The sequence below is a fragment of the Anomalospiza imberbis genome, chromosome 4 (genome assembly GCF_031753505.1).
Source record: "Anomalospiza imberbis isolate Cuckoo-Finch-1a 21T00152 chromosome 4, ASM3175350v1, whole genome shotgun sequence".
Classification (NCBI taxonomy): Eukaryota; Metazoa; Chordata; class Aves; order Passeriformes; family Viduidae; genus Anomalospiza; species Anomalospiza imberbis.
In genome coordinates, this window is record NC_089684.1 from 33,470,405 (window position 1) to 33,492,121 (window position 21,717).

The 21,717-nt window shown below is 39.2% G+C and overlaps 1 protein-coding gene across 9 annotated transcripts; it reads right to left on the reverse strand.

Moving 5' to 3' along the window:
• Positions 1–441: 441 nt before the first annotated feature.
• On the reverse strand, positions 442–21,433 carry LOC137472587 (glycerol-3-phosphate acyltransferase 3-like). 9 transcript variants are annotated; one of them, XM_068187864.1, is made up of 13 exons: positions 16,170–16,267; positions 7,488–7,560; positions 6,269–6,390; positions 5,696–5,966; positions 5,234–5,308; positions 4,841–4,930; positions 4,419–4,512; positions 4,003–4,118; positions 3,435–3,490; positions 3,003–3,088; positions 2,226–2,354; positions 1,750–1,829; positions 442–1,307 (listed from the first exon to the last, which is right to left on the reverse strand). In XM_068187864.1, exons 4-13 carry the CDS (start codon positions 5,938–5,940, stop codon positions 1,193–1,195), a joined length of 1,086 nt encoding a protein of 361 aa, XP_068043965.1. In that variant the 5' UTR covers positions 5,941–5,966; positions 6,269–6,390; positions 7,488–7,560; positions 16,170–16,267; the 3' UTR covers positions 442–1,192. The 9 variants fall into 9 exon arrangements, with proteins under 9 accessions (XP_068043965.1, XP_068043962.1, XP_068043964.1 ...); XM_068187861.1 differs by lacking the exons at positions 6,269–6,390; positions 16,170–16,267 and adding an exon at positions 21,150–21,433; XM_068187863.1 differs by lacking the exons at positions 6,269–6,390; positions 16,170–16,267 and adding an exon at positions 19,733–20,617.
• Positions 21,434–21,717: the final 284 nt, after the last annotated feature.

The window sequence follows — 21,717 nt, forward strand, 5'->3', positions numbered from 1 at the left end:
CTCTCCAGGGCTGGGTAGAGTTGTATCTGTGCATCTGTCCCTCTGTAGGATGTATTTGTGCTCACCAAGACTGATCCTCTGTCTTTTCTGAGACTTCAGCCAAGGGGCTGCTGTCATGTAAACATTATTAACTGTTCTTACTAAGGTCTGTCTTAAGAGCACCTTGGCCAAAACAGCAGCTATTTGTGTGTTTCATTAGGGACATTCAGATAGTTAAAGAAGCCGGACCCTTTGATATGAGAGCTACTTACCAGGAGAGCAAATATTTTATACCAATAAATGCTATAGGAGACAGAAATATTCCCACCGCATACTCCTTAAGTGCACTTGCTCTGTTCCCGGAGGATGGCCTTGTCAGAGGCCAAATCTGCAGCCTTCACATCCAGCAGTAACAGAAGCAAGCAGCTATCCAGAAATAACAGCAGCAGAGGACAGTGGATATCACATCATAGGTTTTCCTTAATTTGTGTAATGCATAAAAACAGACTCAAAAAAGGATCAAACAAAACCACAAGATATGATTTAAAAACACAGGATATTTTCTGTGACACTGTCCTTGGCTGTGATTAATTTACCTCAGCTTCACACACCCAGACCTGAGGGACATGATACCCTGGGCACTGTTCTGCTCTTTGTCACAGCAGAAAACTTTCTACAATGCCATCCCTGGTCTTGTGACATGGAGGAGAAAGTCAGCATCTGCTTTTTCCCTCTGACATACAACATTTCCTCTCTACATGCAATTCAGAAAACATATTTTGGTGAAATGCTTCATGTCTTCTGACACCAGGAGATCTATCTCTAAGAGCAACATGGTTACTGTGGTTCACAGGAGTATTGTTAGTCTAAGTCGCTGAGAGAGTCTAGCAGTACAGAGATGATTTATTATAAGTAACCATTCAAGTCCTCAAGGTATTGCAAATATTTTAAAGTCGTATTTTAATGAACATAATTAATTTTACTGTAGATTCTTCTCAGCATCAGGAGAATTTTATTATCATATTTTATGTTTTCCTATTTATAAAATTATAGTACTTTGCTTTAAATAAGGATATCTCTTCATTGTTTCCCTGTTGTGTCACATGCAAAATATCTTACAGGAACAGAAGAAAAACATGTTGGGTTTAATATAAGGCCAGTCTATTTTCTGGTAGAGATAAGTAATGGAAAAATTAGATAAAATAAATAGCATTTAACAAACATTTCCATTTCCCACAGATCCATTTTCTATTACTATCTGGCAATATTTTTTCTGTTGCTCTTCCTTGAAAGACTCTTTGACCTTTTTCCTTTTCAGTCCCCCATCCCTGAAAGATACGGAAAAGAAACAGCCTTAAACTCACTTCAGGGTCAAGGTACGAAAACATTACTATATTTAGACTATGTAGTCAGAGCAGTTTCTACTCTTAATGTTGACATCTGTAAGACAATGCTAAGTGATTTATACTGCCATGACTTACAACACCACAATGCCCTTCTTTTAACCCAGCATCTAACAGGCAAGTAATTAATTTTCACCTAATACTGCCTGCTGTCTAGATCCACCTGTCAGCTCTGTTTCTCTCTATCTACTGTATTATTCTAATTATTCTAATATAATTGTTCAAGTAATAAAATAACATTTTCTGAATCAGAGTCAGTAAGGATGGTGGACTACAGTGCAAACAAAGCAGGTTTTAAAGGATTCCATGCTAATATTTCAGAATACAAAGCACCTTTAAAAACAACTCCAGAGGTGTTGCTTCTTACCATGGAAGCACAGACATTCCTGCCCGAGCAGCGATGACAGCCTTGACTCTGTCAGCAAAGTGAACAGCATCTTCTTCTTCCTGAAAAAAATATATGAATTAATTGCTTTACAACATAGACATTTCCTCTGTGCTTCACTTAAAAATATAGGTTTTTTCAGACAGCAGGCAGTAGGGTTTATGCCAGACCCACAAGCCAAATGTGAGCAGTTCCAGCTTATCCTGGTTTGCCACCAAAAAGAACTACATGGGAGGCTCTCTGGTTTCTGGAACAACCTCAAACAACACACAGCCTGAAGTTCCAGGTCTGGCCAGAGCAGGGGATGCATCCTACATAAATCCAAGACTGTAGTGTTGCTTCCTGGGCTTTGTCCATTAAGTTATCAATAAGGATTCAGAACACCTCCTGTAGTAATGTAGACGTCCTTCCAGACAACATTTTACAAGCACTTTTAAAACATACAAAAGTGTAAGAACCTCTTTGACCATCGGTGGCAGGTACCACACATTGCAGACAATAGCCCAGCTGGTTAACACATTAAAAGCATAGGTCATCATGGAATGCTTTGTGCTGTTCCAGAAGGCATCTCCAAATCGGGGATCATACTGGAAGACAAGAAGAATAAGTTGCCTTGGTTTAAATCATATAAAATGCTTTTTTTTTTTTTGGCCACAAAGTCACAATTCAACTTATTAAATAAGGGGCAAATCTAATCACACCTCCTGAAAGCATCAGTAAATTCAGAATAAAGCTCCAACATTTATTACAAGTTTCTAACAGTTAATCTTTACAAGCAATGCATGACCTCAAACTGTGACAGACCTGTTGCAACACAACTATAGCAAAAGATTTATTCAAAACATAAAAACTTGTCATCTACATATATGCTGACTACAAAGGTTTCTTTGACAATGCTCACACCAGTTTTAACAACTTCCATAAGATCAGGCAACATTACAGCGCCAGAAAAAGTAACTAATATTTCCAGATCTAGTGACCTAGCTAAAGCTATTCAGAAAGACTTGAAAGTGCCAAGAAAACTGTCCTTATCCTCAGAGCACGTAAGAGCCAGGACAGAAATTACATGTTTCCCATACTGCTTAAAACCACAAGTTTCTGTCTCTCAGGGCTTATTCAGTACTTTATGCACACCAAACATATCCCTTTTCAAGGCTTACACATGAACAGCTTCTCTGATGTGAGAAGCATTTGCAACCAATCCTTCCATGTTTGGAAAACTGCAGTTACAGTACCTTGATTGCTACTGGATGGATGGTTCCTCCTACCTCAAAGCTTCCCTTCTTAAACATCATTACCGATGTGTTGTTAATGCAGGTGCCTGGTCAGAAGTAAAATAGATGAAGGGCTTAATCCACTCTGAGAAAAGTATCAGGAAATTAATCCTAAACTGTTTTAAGGATACTTAGTTGTTAAAGGAGAAAGTAAGCTTTAGTTCTGGAACATAATCCCAGAGCCTTGTATCTCTTCATTCTGTTATATGCTAAAGCAAATAAACTGTCATAAAACTGTTGTAAAATACTAGAACCTGGCTTTTAATATCTCACAAGAGCTAATTAATTCTACAAACTAAAAACAAACACCTCACTTCTAAAGACTGGATATAATAAACTGCACTCAATGGCAAGCAGTGAGAAGAGCAAAAAATCAATACAGTTGCTTCTTACCTTCTGGGAAAATTAAAATGGGTAACTTGGCCTTATCTGCAATGTGTTCTCTAATTCTGTGGAGAGAAAATAAAGTTTCAGTGTATACTTCATATTTATTTTGTCCAAGAATCTAAACATTCATTACCTCTCACATAGAACAAGAAAAGCCCTTGCACAATTGCCTTTTGCACAGTCAGTTGCCTCAGCTGGAATATGTTCTGGTTTCAGGCCTTTCTCTCAGTATCTCTTGCTAATTAAAAAAGTGGATTTTCTACAAAGCTGTATGAAGTTCCATTTTAACTATAGGATGGCGGTACTTGAAGCACGTGAAAATAACTTCCCAGATTCCAGCTATGAATGCAGTCAAACTTTTCTTTAAACTAAAATATATTCCAAATTTCTAGTTTTCATACTTTCTAGGTTCACAACATCAGTTTTACATGTATCTACTGATTCTCCATATTTAGTTAAGTGACAGGTCACCATCTTACGACATTTGCTGCATCACTTAAAACCACAAGTATCACCACTGATGACAAATTACCACACCTGACCAGACAATAAAGCAATCACCTCACTACCTTACTTTTTCCTCACCAGGTGACGGTCTTTCATTTCCGAGCGTTCAAACAAGACATGCTGAGAGGTTTGCATGCAGGATTTTTGAATAAGTCCCATAAGCCCTCCATGTACCTGGCCAACCTGCAAGACCAAAAGAAACTTGTTACAAAGCAAACACACACACACGCACACACACACACACTTAAATAATTAAATTCTAAACACAGATGCAACCATTTCTAAGCTTATTGACAAATTATACCAATCCCCTTGGTCATAAACATGCACGTGCCTGCCTCCATCTGGTTTTTTACAGTTCAGAATGTGAGTTTGAATGCTGTCAAATCCCAACTGTTCTATGAGGAAGTTTATCCTCTTACCCAATGCTACATCTATGGGCATCTCAACATTACTGGTATTTACCAACTGTCTTGTTCATACCAAGGAATAGCATCCATCACTGGCCAGGATTAGGACATCCAATGGAGATGTGTGGTTGGCTACACAGATGCCTCCTTCCTGTGGTTTGTTTTCCCTGCAATGACAACCATAAAGGTAATTAGTTAATGTTTATTCTCCAGACTACAAGCCCAATCACGTGGCAAGCACTGAAAAATATCTAAGTGTCTGAAGACAGTACTACATCATCTACACACACCCTGCCAATACACAGCAGGAAACACAGGAGGGCATGTGAACATCCTGACAGAGTCTGGATGATCCAAACAGCTTTTTGGATCAAGTTGTCCTATCACCAAGTATCCAGGCAGTAATGGAATAAGAATTCTGCCGCAAAACTTGAGATGTTAAATACTGCAAGAAACAAATTCTAGACTAATAAAGGGCAAGGTAGCAGCACTCACCTGTTGTGGAAATGAACAAGGCCACTCAGACATCGGACACCTAAGGTGGCACATATCATCTGGACCTGGTTGCTCAGCCAGCCTTTAACTCTAAAAGAAATGAAGTCATCTATACATTTCTAGTTCTATGGAGTCACACATGCAATGTAAACTGTCTGAGTTATCCCCAGTTGCTGTTACTACAAAGATCATACTAAGGCTCACACTGCATGTCTGCTTTCAGATGCCATTGCCATAACTCTCTCTCACAACACTCTATAATTTTACAGGAGAGAAAAAGTCACCCCATGAGAGTCCACATCAATCCTCTGGACTTCAGCAGTGCTCCAACTACTAGTTCAAATCCTTAAAGAAATACGGAAGAAATTGAAAGAGCCCTCAGCAAACACATACCTGCCATTTGGAAACTGTCCTACTACAGTAGTGGCCAACATCAGCAACAGGATGCTGAAAACAGACAAGCAGATGCTAGAAAGTAAAATAATCTTAATTAAATGGCAAGAAGCAAAACTGGAGGCGTAAGCAAGAAGGTATTCTTATTAGGTTCTTTGATCCACTTTACAATGCTTCCTTCCAGCATTAATAGCATCTAACTAGCAACAAACTACTAGCTAATCAGCACACAAACCCCTTAATCCAGCTTTGCTGGATTTTAAAGGCAAATTAATCACTAATAAAACATATGGAATGTGAGAAATTTACTTTATTTTTTTTTTAAGGGATATTTGAGTTTAGATGGCTTCTTGGAAAGGTCATGCCAGGTTCTCTTTCCTCCACTAGCCAATAGCACATTATTTCACAACTTCTGTAAAAAGTACCATGAAATACGATCCCAGCAAACCCTGTCTGGCTCACCGTAAAGGCAGCAGGAGGCAATAACGAATTAGGATGCCAGTGACCCACACAGCAGCCAGTTTCCAGCTGACATGGTGCAGGTTGGCATTGGTTCTGCTGAGAAGATTCCAGGACAGCAGCTCCTCAGAGGAGAACCGTCGAGTGACTTCATCTTCCACAACTGCCTCACAGCCCTTCTTGGAGAAGTACATGACATCAGCAAGGCTGAAACATCCTCGGCACCGGCCAACAACCTCCTTTTCCATGGGAGTCTCATCTCTCTGGATGATCCCTGCATGAGGAAATGAGCCGTCCTTCCACATGGTGAAATGAACAACATGGATTCCAAAGAAAATATCCAGAAATACATATGCTTTTTAGAAACAGTTCTTCTCCTACTCAAGCACGATAATGGTATTGCTATGCCTCATTTATGTACTGACAGTTCATTCCATAAATTACTTCCCTAATGCTACGCCATATAATGCCCCTAAATTGCTGAAGAAGGAGAAAAGGATTCCAGTCAAGCTGCAAATAAAACCTTGAGCACAACACCAACTTCATTATTGTTTACCAAGTAACATAACCACTCACACCTAGAAATGTCACCTATACACTGCCAAGATAGCAGATCCCTCCTGGTGCCTTGACTTTTGAGTCAGGCAGAGTTTGTATGATTGTTCTTGCTGCTGTTGATTAGCTTTATTGTTTCCCAGCTGTAGAAAACACCTTCCTCTGCATTTTTTTTTTCTTGGAACCTTCTATCTTCCCCCATACCCTCTCACTTAAGAGTCATATCCCTACCAAGAAACTTGAAAGTTCCTGGATTTCTCCCCCCAGACATACAAAGCATTACACAGACAAATTGTGAAGGAAGAATGACAACCCGTTCTTGCTTTGATATTTGTAAAACCACACCCCATAGGACAGCAAAGCAGCAAGTCTCAGATACCTGCTGAGATCACTCTGAGACCACATTTTTATTTGGCTGATTACAGTGACTTAAATTCTCTTGGTTCATACCAGCTAACACTTGGCTTTTTTGTTTGGCCCCCACAACTTTTTTTTTTTTTTAATTGGGACGTATTGGATGGCATTAAGTATGCATTATAAAAGTGCACTTAATTTATCTTGATCAACCTTCCTCCCCCTGGTCAGAATCAAAAAACTTTCCTCTATCTGCATTTCAGTAAAACCTTCAATTCCCAGGAAATCATCAGACCAGAAAATTATTAGCTGACAAACCAAGCAGCGTACAAGACTGATCACTAAAAATGGTATGACAAGTAAAAAGATAACTATGAGAACTTAACCCACTCCTCTTTGGTCAAAGAAGGAAGGAAAAATAGTTGGGGAAAAAATATTTGGATTTTATCCTCATATCTAGAAAAGAGAGCAAATTGTATCTGTGATCCATGGGATGCTGTAACTCTTTTATTTGAGAGCCTGGTTTTTTTGCATATTAGGAGTTACAAGAAGCAGAAGATAACTATGCAGAGCCATATCAAGCACAAAGAACACTAATTCCTCCCAATCCTGAAAAGAGAGAGCTGATGGAGCAAGAAAGCAAAAAACACTTATGAAAACAGGGATGCTTCCCAAATGCTTATCAGCAATGGCTTTCTATAACCACACTAGTCTCTAATTCCTTTTATTCACAAAGCTCAGGGATTATATTTTTTATAACATGCTTATGTAGGTTTATAACTTCAATGGATATTTACTCATCAAACTCCTTTCTAAGTAAGATTGTTAAATAGCTGCCTTTTTATATGATAAATAGTGCTGTGTCCCCTTCATCCAGAGATCTTACCAGTGGAGATTAAATTTTCAAGTGCCATCGCCTTCTGCTTTTTTACTCCCTCCTCAATCTGCAGGGTGGCCCACTGTTCCCAAAACAAGAAAAGTAGATGTTGATGGTTTTCATTTAATCATTTCCAGACATTCTGCAATTACCTCAGGTGAATTGTCTGAGCCTCTTTTACCCCTGCCAGGTCTAGGATTTTCACTTTTCAAATTCAGCCTGAAGGGTGCCCTGCACACCTCCTGTTTCATTTGTTACATAGACTACCTTTTGCCATTTCCAGGAAAAATTGCTTGGCTCAAACTTCTTTTCAGGACACAGTTTTTTTTCCCTGGGGGTCCAGCAAATTACTGAGCTACCTATGAGACTCTATAAGATCCAATGTGTCCAAAAGTCTCTCTTCTACAGTTAGCTTCAGGCAATAGGATTATACAAAATAATATCACTGACATTAGAGACATGCCAGAAAAATAAAACTAAAAAATTGATTTGAAAGAATAAAAGAAATTAACTCATTTTGAGGTCATTCAAGTGGCTCTCTGTTGACAGAAAACTGAGCTGGCAACATTTTGTATCTATAGTATTTCAGAAGGCAGCAACTTTGGTAACGAGCTTGCACCCTTCCCTGTATTCATTTTTTTGAGCTAAACTGTTTCTTCTCCTTGTATAGAACATCATAAAACTCTCCATTAGCAAAATCAAATATAAAAATATGCCTGATTTTTGAAGTTTTCCTAGTTTTGAATGTTTTCATCATACACACATAGACATATAAATGGTAGCTCTCATGAGTACTAAAATCTGGCTGTATTTATGTCAAGGTACCTGCCCTAACAAAGGGCATAGGATGCTTGAGAGTAGGCTCTGCTCATTATTAAAGGCTCAGTGACCCACTCAGTTTATGCCTTCATCTGCTATTAAGGGTCCCCATCTACAATAGATAAGGATAATCCATCTGCTTCATATAAACTCATGCTAAACACTGTATTTCCCTCTAGCTGACATGTGCAGCCACACAAGTCACCACAAAGCTGACCTCAAATAGTCTTTGCTACATTACAACATGTGTCATGTGCAAGCATCAACCAGCTTTTTGCCACCCTAAAGTTTTGCATGCTCTTTCTGTAGCTATCAAAGTTAAGTCAGTAACAAAATGGACACTTTGCCTGACATTGCTAGGATATTTTAGTTACCCTTAGCTGACCTTTTTTTTTACCAGCCATCATAAAAGAAAAGAAAAAAGTGAAGGCAGAATAGGATTTGATGTGGTATTTTAAACTCCATACAAATCATCTTTAATAACACCACAAAGCAAACAACCCCCCCAAAAAAGAAATTTAAAAACCTGCACCACAGAGCATCATTTTGTCTATACGACCCAATTATTCTCCTGAAAAGGTCAACAGGTACATCATCTCTCAATCTTTTGCAACACATGGAGAGTCATTCAGAATGGTGGAGCCAGGGGATGTCATGAAAACAGCAGCCCACACACTGAGAAATGAAAGAACATACAGAACAGGTACAGGAACATTGCAAAAGAGAGTAAAGGCAGACGTGGCAAATTTAACCTCTTTAGAAAATACTGCTGGTCCTCATCCCTTCCCCAACATCCTTTAGGATAGTTGCATGGCACAAGGAGGAAAAAGTATAAAACATAAAATATTTGAGGCTGATAAATAAAGCCTTCTGCCTTAGTCTTTGCTTTCCTGTCTCCCACCCTTATCTTGCCTATCATTGTCCTCCTACATAAAAAAAAACACCTGTCAGCTGGCCAGGACTGCCAGAAATGAGCTTGCTCATACTGTCCTGAAGGATCTGGAATACCTCAAGGAGGCTGGCTTTTGATTCCCAGATAGAAAAAGGGTGACAGTCACTGACCAAGTTGACTCCAAAAATACACGTTAAGTAATTTAAATGAGCAAGACAAGTCAAAACCCCCCCAAAAATTATAAAGCTTACTAGTAAATTATAAAATCTTGCCTCCTAGCACAGAAAAAGAGTGAGGCAAAAGTGACTGACAAACTAAATAGTCAAGGCTACAAAGGCAGTGTCCAAGGAAGATGAGGAAGAACTTTCAAAGGCTGAACAGTTACACAGGATTTGTGTAACTGGAAAAGAGCTGGCTTAGATGGGTTAAGACAAAGTCTAGTCTTTGTTATCTACAAAGTCTGGACAGGCACAGAGGAGGTGCTTAAGGAACAGCTATCCATTTTCTCTTCTACTACAAGAACTGAGGTTTACCATGGGAAAGCTTTGGGCAGAGTGTGTGAGCAAGAGAAAGGGCAATACATTTCCACAAACCATCATGGGACATGAAATTCTCCTAACTCATGGCTTGGCATGGGAGGCCGAGGAACAAACAATGAGGAGGGAATACAGTTGTAGAGTTACCCAGGTCTTAGGCTTTTAGTCCAGCCATTGAATTGACACCTGTCAAAGCCATCTGTCTGGGTCCAACTCTGGATTAACTAACTCTGCAGTGGCTACTGTGTTGTTCTGCCTTTGGTAGCATCTGTATGTATAATTTGTTTTCCAAAATGAAATAAGGCTTTGTGATCGCCTTTGTATTGCACAGTATTGAGACAGAGCTGTCACGCTGGTTTTTGTTGCAAAACAGTAATGAAAGGATGTTTTAAATACCTTACAAAAAAACCCCACAGATGTTGCAACTAACACAGAATTTAAGTATTAAATGTAGCAACTTCATTCCTACATGTGCTGACTGCATGAGAACTCAGATGTTGCGTTTCCTCTCACTCCCATTTCTGAAGTGATGAGGACACAAGAAGTCCAAACACACAATGGTTGATCTCACCTGGAATACTGAATACTTGACAGCTAATTCCAACAGTCCAACAGTCATTTGTTCGAGCTTCCTGTAATTACATTCTAAATAAAATGAGGGTGCCCAATACTTCTTTATTTAATTCTTTAGTTAATTACTGTCTTCACAGGACATGACATGAAATACAATGTGGAATGTTCATTTCCTGAAGTCTCATTTCTTGCAGGATTTTTCCTCCCTTTTCTCTTTCAAGTACACCTCAATACTCCATCTTTCCATGCTAAGTAATAATTCAGTTTTGCTTCTCTTCCCATATTTTACTACCTCTTCTCCCGTATTCTCACAAAACGTTTTTCTAATCAGTGATTACATGAACTTTTCTCAGTCTTTTCCTCATGTGTGACAAAGGCTTTGGGGCAATTCCTCCAAGTAAAGTCTTCCACTACATTGGCAAAGAGAAAGTTGCTATGTTTTCAGCATGAACTAAAATTACCATCTAAGGTCAAGCACTTGTGACCTTCTCACCCAACAGTGGTTTCTGCCTGGCATTATTTCCCCTTGCCCATCACAAACATGAACCTAGATCAAATGGTGTAAGTGCTACACTCAGTGTCTGAGAAGATGTGACTGTCCACCCTCAGACTGTGAAAAGGACTCACAAATCTCCTGGCTGCTCCATGAGGACTGATGAAATGGGTTGAGAAGGATTTGTTTGGGATAAAAGCACAGGTATCATTTGTTTGGGTTTTGATGGAGAGGCCAGCTAAGGATAACCATGCATTTAAAAGCACAGCAGTGCAATTTTTCACCAGCTGAAGTGCCTGCAACATCTGCCATACTCCAGTAAGAATTCACAGCATATGTATACTTCCATATACTTGTCATGTGAAACGCAAAAACTACTCGCAATTTTTAGCTGACTGATTTCTTTTGCTCTAGAAGCAAGAATACTCCAATTTCATACAGAAGTTCAGATCTTGTAGAACTCCAGAACATTTCTTAGCAAATAGAGATGCAGGCGTTTAATGTGTTTCTTTGACTCTTCACAGGGCTCTGAAAACATGGCATAGATTTCATCCTAGCAAATGCATCTTCTTTTGCAATCACTGGAGTAACATTCCTAGAACAGCTTTGCTACTATCCTCAGATCCAACAAACCCCAGGATGGACAAAGCTCAGAGAAAATACATTATTTACAGATAAAAGTTTACAAGTATATGTGAAAGAATAACCATAACAAAACCCAAATCACGTTCACCTTTATAATTTCCAGAAATATTTGAAGGATAAATTAAGTGTATCTTTAGACCTCACTTAATTTGTTGGGAGCAAAAAAGGTTTCAGAATGAAACTTAAGTTTTCAGACCCATCACTAAGTAATGAGTAATGGTGGCATATGATGAGATAAGTCACTTTGATTTCTTGATTTCACTGAGGTGTTATAGCACTGTGAATGGTGATTGAAATAAATGGAAAAGATGTAATCATGCATGGAAATAATTTTTACCTTCTGCTGCTTTTCTGTCAAGGAATCTAGATACTTGTTATTTTAGAAAGAAAATAAATCATGCACTTTCTTTGAAAATAAAACTTGAAAAAATATTTCTTTTTACTTTGAAGTCCTTGATTTCAGGCTCCACTCTAATATTTTTCGCAAGCTGCCAAACATGGAAGAAAATAAAACATGTTTTTCCTCTGCTCAGCTGTAAGAAACAGATAGAAACAAACTCCTCAGGTGAGAAGTTTTCTATTAATTTTGCTGGTCTACATAACAGACTAAGTCAAATGCAACACAATGGAGAGACCAGCCATAGTGCTAAAGGTTGGATTTTTGCTGAAGCATCACGTAGTTGTTTGGCACTTCCTCGAGCAGTGATATTCCTTCAATATTGTCAGTAGTGTGCTAATACGTGACTAAGCATCTTCTGCATTTCCAGCTCAGCTCCCCGGGAAGGCATCCTGTTTCACCATTCCAGAGGACAAGACGAAACACAGACGGTCTCTGTGCATTATCCCATTAGCAATATCACAGGAACACAACACCATACCTAGAAACCAGCCAACACCTCTCCGGGGTTTCAATGTCAGGTTGTTCATATCTCAAACAAGCCTTCTTTAAAGCTGACTTACCCCAAGATGCAATTTTGGCTGTATTCTGGTGAAAAAGCCCCAGGACTCCAAGAATAGGCCCAGCAATTCCATGCACAAGCTTTAACCCAGAGTTTTCCAGTCCTACCATTTCTTCCAAGGAGCCTAGTGGGCCACATTTACAAGCAAAACCTAACACCCCCTCCATCCTTTCTCCCCCCCCATTTTCCACCAAAATAGCTCTTAACTACTTTTGTGGCACAATGAGAAGCATTTGACAATACTTCAAAGAAAACCATTGGAATTAATTGTAAGATGAAAACAGAGGAAACTCCTTTTTTGCCCACAGGACAATTAGGGAACAACTTTGAACAAAAGAACAAAATGAGCCAGCCCAACTAGCAGTGCATGGAGTTGTGCTGTTCCTGTTATTAGCTGCTGTGGCAACAGGGAATTAGACACAAAAGGCTATAGCTGATCACATAACAATTAACTTATTTACTTTTCAGTATGTCGATCCTCCACATTGTGAGCATGGCATCATCACACTCATAACCTGTATAACCTGTTACAAAAATTGTGGAGAGAAAAATACTTCTTGTGCTTTACCAAAGAGAAGTGCCTTCCTACATAAAACGCACACTGAGTGGGTAAAACGTCTCTTGAAATTGGGAAATGCACAGGGAAAAAAAACCCCAGAAATTATTTTGATGCCCACCAACTGAAGCAGTGAAGCTGTCCAAAGACAGGTTTGGAGAGTAGTCCTTAATTAGGGTATGAATAAGAATTTTAATTAGCATACCACTGTCTGATTAAAAAAAATTTCACATATAAAGGCTAATATTACATACAGCCACAGCAGGCAATCACTGCCCGCTGACATCAGTATCTGAAAAAAAAAACCCCAACATTTTGCAGTCATCTTCACTGTGCTAAATGATGTTCATACAGCTGAAGACAGATACTGCCCGAGAGCTCCTAATCAGTATTAAAACAAATCTACAAAAAACTCCCCCCTGCCAAACAACAAACAAAAGAGAATATAAGAAGGATAAAAGACAGAATTGGCAAGGTAAGATGGTTATAATATTAACAGTATCACACTGTTACAGACATGTTCTATTGCAAAACAGATTACTCCAAGGGCTTAATACTAAGAGCAACAATAATAGTAACATATTTTCTGCCACAAGTAGAAAGTATATTCACAGAAAGCAGGTTTATGCCAGAAGCACAAAGTCAATCTACCAGAAAATGGAAATGCTTTACTGCTCAATATGATGAATTCGCAGCACCTACTTCTGGCTAATAATGGATAACAAAAGTCAGTCTTGAAAAACTAAATGGGATTCTGGCTTATAAAAAGCCCTAGAAACCTTTTATTGATAGAAGCAGGATCAGAATCTCAGCCATGATCTTTTTATCTCTAGAAAAATTGCACTTTTAGAAGGTTGCACACAGATTCATTTAAGTCTGCACAGCAGAACTTGTAACTGCTGGATCCCCAGATTTAACTGGGTGAAGCAAACACACAGAATCAGTGTTCTTACCTGGAATATTAATTCCATGCAATTAAAACAATCCAAATAAAACCACTGAAACTTATATACATCTAAAATACACATTTTTATTACTTACCAACTCCCACAATCTAAAAGGTCTTTCTCTTTATACTTGTCAAGAGTATTCTACTTGCACAAAGCATTCTAATAAGCATGAACTAGAAGAAAATACCATGGAATCTCTAATTCAACGACAAAAAAACCTCAAACCAGTAGCAGATGTAGCCAGCAGCCAGTAGCCAGCATGTAACTAGATATCATTAAAGACACTCCTCAAAAGATTATCATATAAAATAAAGCTGCAAATAACACATGCAAGTTAATGGATTTTTTTTCTGCTGACTTTTATGGCATTTCTATCAAATGTACAGATTTTTATTTTTTTATTAAACATGACCTCTAACAAACACATACCTTTGAACTCACTTCTCAACTTACCTCTAACATTTTAATTACAATTTTCACATAGAAATGAGTAATCCCCAGTGACACTCGAAATATCGAAGGCAACAAAAGTAATGTCACAAACAAAATCATCCAGATAGACAAAATCTTGCCTTCTGCAAGGCCATGACCTTCTCTACTTTCTTCCATGTTTGCCCCTCCAAAATGCCAACCAGCTGCCTTTCTGAGAATATGTGCTCATCTGTAGTGGAAAATCTAGCAAGCTTCAAGAGACAGAGGCAAAGAAAAATTACACCTCCTAAGAGCCAAAGGTGTCTCTAGGAGAAGGCTGTTGCTAACTGAAGACTGACACTACTGATACTCTCAATGATAAAGTAATTTCTACCCTTAGTCCCACCCTAACTCCACCCACTTCCTTGTAATTGATAAGCATTTGCTCACTAGAGAAGAAGAAAGAAAAAACATAAGTAATAACATATGTTAGATAATTAGATGCTGCCAATAAGGAACCTTGTCAATGTGACAACTGGTTTTCACAAGATATCCTGCCAATAAATTACAATAGAGAAGTAGGTGGGTGTGTTTTTCAGACTGCCTAAAATCTTCTCTTATTAATACACATGAAGTATTTCTCCAACTGATGTTTGCACAAATCTGTGACTTATTCACTCAGATTTTCTATTTCATAGTGAGATAATTGCCTTGTTTTGGTATTTGAACAAATGAATGAAACAGAAGCTTGAGGTGCAAGTCAGGCTTTTTCTATTTTATTTTATTTTTTAATAACACATATGAAATGAAGATGCAAGTTTCAGTAGGCAAGGACTGACAAGATAATAAACCTGCTCCCTCCACTCTATCTGTACCACAAATTCGCCAAAAAAGCCTGTATTACAGGGATACAAAATACACTGTGGTGAAGTAACAAGCCATCTATCTTCACATATATTCAACTACAGAATTGAAATGCAATAGATAATCCTGTTTCTCCTTCTAGCCTATCAAATTTCAATAATTTAATTCAGTATTTTGTAGAAAATACCCAGCTCATCCCCTTATAGCCACCCTTCTGCCTTTTTGCACGCTTCACAGATGATATAAAGGTGAATAACTCTAGAACCTCAGGGAAGCCCACCAGCTACTCATTTACAACCTTCCCACAGAACAAATTAACCAGCCTTGGTGGAAGGAGGATTTGGGGCACAACTTCCAAGACAGTGACATGCTGGTCCACAAAAGATCTTCCCTTTGCCAATACACTGGTATGTTTGTCTGCAGCCAGGGCTGTCCTTTTAAAATATTCCCATCCTCAAGTACCATTGCTTGGTTTGCGTTGTGAAGCAACTAGATTCCGTATAAATGGAAGAAGCTGCAAAGATCCTGTGTAAAATGTGCATCCAACACCGTCCAAGCAGTAAGAGAAGCACAGATGTCAGAGGGGGCTGCACCACCTCTAATTAACACCACATACCCAGGCACCAGCATGCAGACTCCTGACGCTCACAAGCCCATGTGAATCCATGGCACGCTTCTTGTGCCATATAGTGAGTTGAGTAGCTTCTGTACCTTCAGATTTGCTGCTTCATGACATCCCTCAGGTCTTTCAAATTACATTGCAATCTTATCCAGCAATATAACTTCTCTTTTGCATCTTTTCATTACTTAGCTTCCTCACCTTTCTCTCTCCTTGCTGGCTGCCTTCCGAGCCTTCTGTATCCTCTACAAAACCTCACTGGTTTGGTTTTTAAGTGTTTCTGCCTTCCCAACGCTCCTTCTCTCAGTGACAGCCTTAAGCCTCTCAATCTCACCTTGCTGCTGCCAGGTACACCATTAACCACAATTTCTCACCTGCCCTGCCAAAAGACTTCTCTAGGAAAAATGCTCCATTGTAAAACAGCTTTGCTCACCCATTTCTCTTTAGCTACTATTCCTTATTCTTCTTTCTGGTCTCTTCCTCAGGCTAACACACATTCCCTAGTGGGGCTTGCACAGCTAACACACATTCCCTAGCAGGGCCTGTGGTGGAGAGCTGGAGGAGAAGGTGTTGATCCAGCTGGCAGCACCTATGAATAGCTGCCATCAGCCTCGGCACAGGGGATCGGTATGCACGGAGTCTAAGTGCTAAAAACCCCGTGGGCGGGAGGATGGAGGTAATTTCTGGGACCTGATTTGAGGCAGGAAAGGTGGGCAAAATGAAGTATTGCAAGGAACAGGAAGATGTGGCGACTGACTTGGTGGGATGCCTCAGCAGCAAGTGTAGGCACAAACAAGACAGATAATTTCTTAAAAGCACAGAGGGAAAGACAGACCTGCCTAGCCTGGGTGGGAGGAAGAAGTTTCCTCTCCTGAATAAAGGAGAGTTCTTTTTCATCCTGTGAAACCACATAAAGAAAGACCTGAAGAGTTTCTAGTAGCCTCTCTATTGAGGTGGTCAAACCATCCAGCCCAAAGATACTACTCGATCCATATGGCCAAGGATCTTCTGAAAATTATTCTTTGCTTTATCCACTTTGTACCTCCCGAAATAATGAAAACCATTTTGATGCTCTTACTACTGTGTTACCATTGATGTCACATGGTTTGGAGAGAAAAAGAAGCAAATGCACAAACAAAAAGCCCACACCTCAACCATCCAAACTGGGAATGACACCAAAATCAAGGAGATTCTGCACGTCTACCTATTAACAATATGGAATAAAAATTGTAATTCGATGGCAAATTGTCCCAAAACCCACTAAGGAATAAACCTTAGTTTAGAGTACTGGAACTTGTCCAATTATGACCAAGGAGTTTGATCTTGTTAAATTTCTGCCAATAACGTCAGCTGATGCTTCTAAAGCATCCTTCTGCTCTTGAGACCATCAGCATAAAAACAACTGAGACATGGTGGTCTAAGCACTGTTTGTCTTAACACCAAAGCACTTGAGACTGCTATAGAAGTGAATATGGATTTGAATTTTATCTCTGCCGTGATTGAAGGTAATGAACTTGCTCATGATGTAAAGAAGAAAGGAAATTCTTTATTTCTTCAGGCAATTCCTAACATAGCTTCGTATTTTTGGTCAGAAATCTGGCATAGCTTTTTGCACTCCATCACAATAATTGATGATATTATTCTTATTATTTCAGAAGAGCCATGAAATGTCATTTTTGTAAAATTCCAATGTGAATAGATATGCATCCAACACTAAGCTGAATAACTACAGTTTGTAATGTGACTACATAAATTTCCTCAGCAAAATAATTTCTTTCAGAATCATTCTGCCATCCACTGACTAAACAGAGATTCTGCATGTCATTCTTCTGCCCTTTTGTCCCTCTTACCAAGAGCCAACCTGCCGCAATCACATCTGTTTAGAAGCTGTGAGAGAGGCTTTATCCAGAAGGAAAGTATTGCAAATAATGCAAATAAACATGCAGCAACAAAATGTAGCACTCTTTTTTTTGTAAGGTCCAGTAAATAACAGATGACGAATTTATACCAAATAACCACAATAACTTTTTCATGATGAATTACCCCACATGTTAGGAAAAGCCACCAGAAAATGTGCAAAATTCTCTCTCCATTTGGAAGAATGGAACCCAGCTTAGAAGAAAGCCATGTGGGTGACACAGGAGGAATCCAAGAGCAAAGCTCCCTTTAATTTAATGAATCTCAAATTGACACCCACAAGCATAATAAATTCACTTGAAACAATTCCTGGTCTCCTAGGGAAATGACAAGGAGATGGAATGGGCATCAGCTGCCTACTCTAGGTTCTAGATCCCTTGAGGTCATTCTACTAATTTCATATTGCAAAACATTGCCTATTGCCTAACTGCCAATTGTCGGAGGGAACTGGAATTACGACCCATTTATTTTTCCAGTGCAAGAAGAAACAAGCACAGCACTGACCTGTGTCTATTTGCAGTGCCTCACATGGAAAGGGTTAAATCAGGCATAAACAGCCCTTTCCTGCACAGCAGTCAGCTTTTAAGCTGGTTCAAATACACTGTGAACAGATAGACAACTGCAGTAGGAGGTGATAGCTTTCAAGGAGTGTTGCTATGGTTTTGCCTTTCCTCTGATACATAAGGGGAACACAGCCTGGAAATAACACTTGCCAAGGTCTTCAAAAAGAAGGAATCACACAGTCACAGAAATTTTGGCAACCACTCTTTCCAGGTATGCTTCCTTCCTGTCCAACACTAACCATTTCCAGTGACTCTGAAGGGATGTCAGGGGAGAGTTTGCAGCCTGCCTTTCTTGTAATGTCTTTCTTATCAGACCACACAAACATCACTTGTCCCCAGCAGATACTGCTCCAAAGCAGCACTGGCACATTAGCCTCAGCCAGGTGGTGCTTCAGATGCTGAAGTAACACACTCCCTAAGGATTAACAAAGGGGTATTTCTAGCTGAGGCAAATGACAGTGATCATGACTGTCAATGAAGGTCAACCTTCTATCACTTGATCCTTTTTTAGGAAATATACAGGGTAAAAGTTTTACCTGTTTGGAGTAGCAACATTGTGCAAGCTGCTTGCAGCCAGTATACAGAAGTACATCCTGACATTGTCATTAAGCATGGGAAGATATAAATATTGCTAAAATTATTCTTCTGACACCAGTCATAGGGCTCCCTGGTATATCTCTGTGAGTTTTGCCATGCTACAAAGCAGACTGATCTATTTAGAAAAGCCTTGTAAAATGATGACACAGAGTCAGACAGTGTAGGAGTTCCCTTTTTTGTCCCCTCTGATCACAGGGGTGGGAATCCTACATGGACACAGATAAAAGACAAAAGGCGCTCTTCTACTTTGGACTAAATCCTGTTTATTATCAGGAGCCACTTCAGATCCAGGAAACACCTCAGGGGGTAACAGAGGCCGAGGCACTTGATGGCGAGAGAGAGAGAGAGAGAGAGAGAGAGAGAGAGAGAGAGAGAGAGAGAGAGAGAGAGAGAGAGAACCCAGGGGCCACATCCAATGGGACACAGAAGAGGGGGGGAGCAGGTCAGGGAGAGCCCATCACACCGGAGGCTTAGGGGAGGGAGGGGAAAGGTGTGTGGAATAGACAATTGTGACATAGTGCATTATGAAAACTACTCAGTGCAAATTCCCAATCACCCAGTGCAAAACAACCACTAAATAACTATTTAGTGCATCACAGCAAGACAGGGCTGATTTACCAGCATCACTTAATGTCCAAGGATACCAGGATCATGTTTTTCAGGACAAGAAAGTGTTCAAACAGGACTGATCAGAACATTCTACACCCCAGTAATTCTGCTGAGTGTACTCAGAATGAAAACTACTAAGAAATCTCTTTTTACAACTAAACATTAATCAACTACAGCAACAACAGAAAGCCTTTTTTAGGTTTGCTTATGTCTTCTCAAAGTTTCAACCCCATATTTATCAAACTCCTTACCTGATTGCTACTCAAGGATGAAATAATCTCTGGTAGTTTTGTTTTGATATTTATCAAGACTGAGGTTCATGCTTTACATGTGGAAAATTATCCAACAGGCCAGAATAACCTCAGAGGTCAGCTATTGCATAGCAAGCAGTGTCAGGTGCAATATTTATTTATGGAAAACACACTGTCTTCATACACTGAAGTGCAAATACGTGCTCCTCTGCATTCTCACTCTGAGTTATGTCTGCTACTCTTTAGGTCTCTATAGATTCCATCTTTCCCAGCAAACAGGATCATGTTTATATCTGACCACAGTAAGATTGTGCTAGTTATGCTTTATCTTTGGCCATCAACAGATGAATTATGAAAACACTGAAGAAGTATCTTTAGCTACTGTATCACTCATTAGGATGACTGTAACACATTTAGCTCTGACTACAGAAGCATTGTTCTTTCCACACAAGATAAATTCAACAATTACAGAAAGTTATTTATTGTATCCTGTGGCTTACAACAGGCTTGAGACTTTGTATCTCAAAGCAGAGAAATCCACTACTGTTCTGATTATATTTGTTTGCCTCAGCAATGTATAAATACCCACAGATGTGTAGGCATTGCATGGCTGTCAATACCTATCTCATATATTGTCCATATAAATCTTGTTTGTGTATCATTGACACCGAATGCAATAAATTAATTTGTCAATGCCTAACACTTATTGCATTGATTAAATGCATACAATTTTCTCCCAGCTCTGGCTTAGGAATGACTGCAAGCACAACACAGGGTCCTCTGGGAGAATTCCTGAACTGAGGGAGCATTTTGTGTCCACTTTCAACGTGTTATCCCCAAACAGCTATAGAAGCTTGTCATATCATCTGTTCTTGTTGTCTCTACCATAGCAACATGGTCCATAATGGAATAATTTGCTGTAATATATCCTTTTAGATGTGTTGTACTTGTCACCCGTTTGTTTAATATCACTTCATTGCCAGAAATGCATGGTAACTCTGTCCCATCAACCTTGTCCATCATTCTGTACTATCCAGAGACTTATCATCCCCTTATTCAGAGATCTAGATAATTTATGAGTGTTGAGAATTTAAAGTCTTACCTGATCCCTCTCTCTACTGTAACAATAGTTAAGAATCACAACAGTTTTCCCTTCTAAATACTAGCAAAATTCACATATATTTCAAATAATACTTAAAATAATTTTATTTAAATATAAATATGCCAGAACTCCTTCTAAATCTTGCAAAGAAATTAAGGGAAAAGAAACTGCACTGAAAATATTAATTTTATATGCAACCTAAAAAAATAGGTGTGAGACCTAAAAAGCATGGAAATACCTCTTGAAAGACCACAGGTCCATACATCCTATTTCAAGAGTCAGGAAATTTACGTCTAAGGCTAAGATTGTGCTTATCTATAGTCCTGATGAGTGGTGAAATCAAACACTTGCTCTCCTGAAGTAAAGGAGTAAAACCCCTGTGTCCTTTAGCCCAGATCTCTGATCACATTTCAAAGAATGTTGTCACTTCTACCTCTCTCTCCCTGAAATTGTTTTCTAGGACTTTCTTCTGGCTGATACGTCAGGAACACCTGCTATAATGGGGAAAAATGTTAATACAAGTATTAAAAGTAAGTAAAATGTGACAACTAAAAAATACAAAACATGCATTCTGCAAACAGTCTACATGTGAGGAAGATGTAGATCATTATTTAGCATCATCAGATCATTATTTAGCTGTCAGATCATTATTTAGCATCATCATTTTATTACCTCCTAATCACATTTTATTAGGCCATTAACTCAGAAGATTCTCCCCACATTCTCATGGAGCTAAGTGCTTAGACATACTCACAGCTGTATGTCCTGTTTCGAAAGGCACAGCCTTGGTATTAAATCTCCCTTCTTGTTGACTAGGCTTGAAAGCGGACAAAGATCAAACATCAGAGAACATCTTCTCTTGAGAGCATTTTTCCAAACTCGG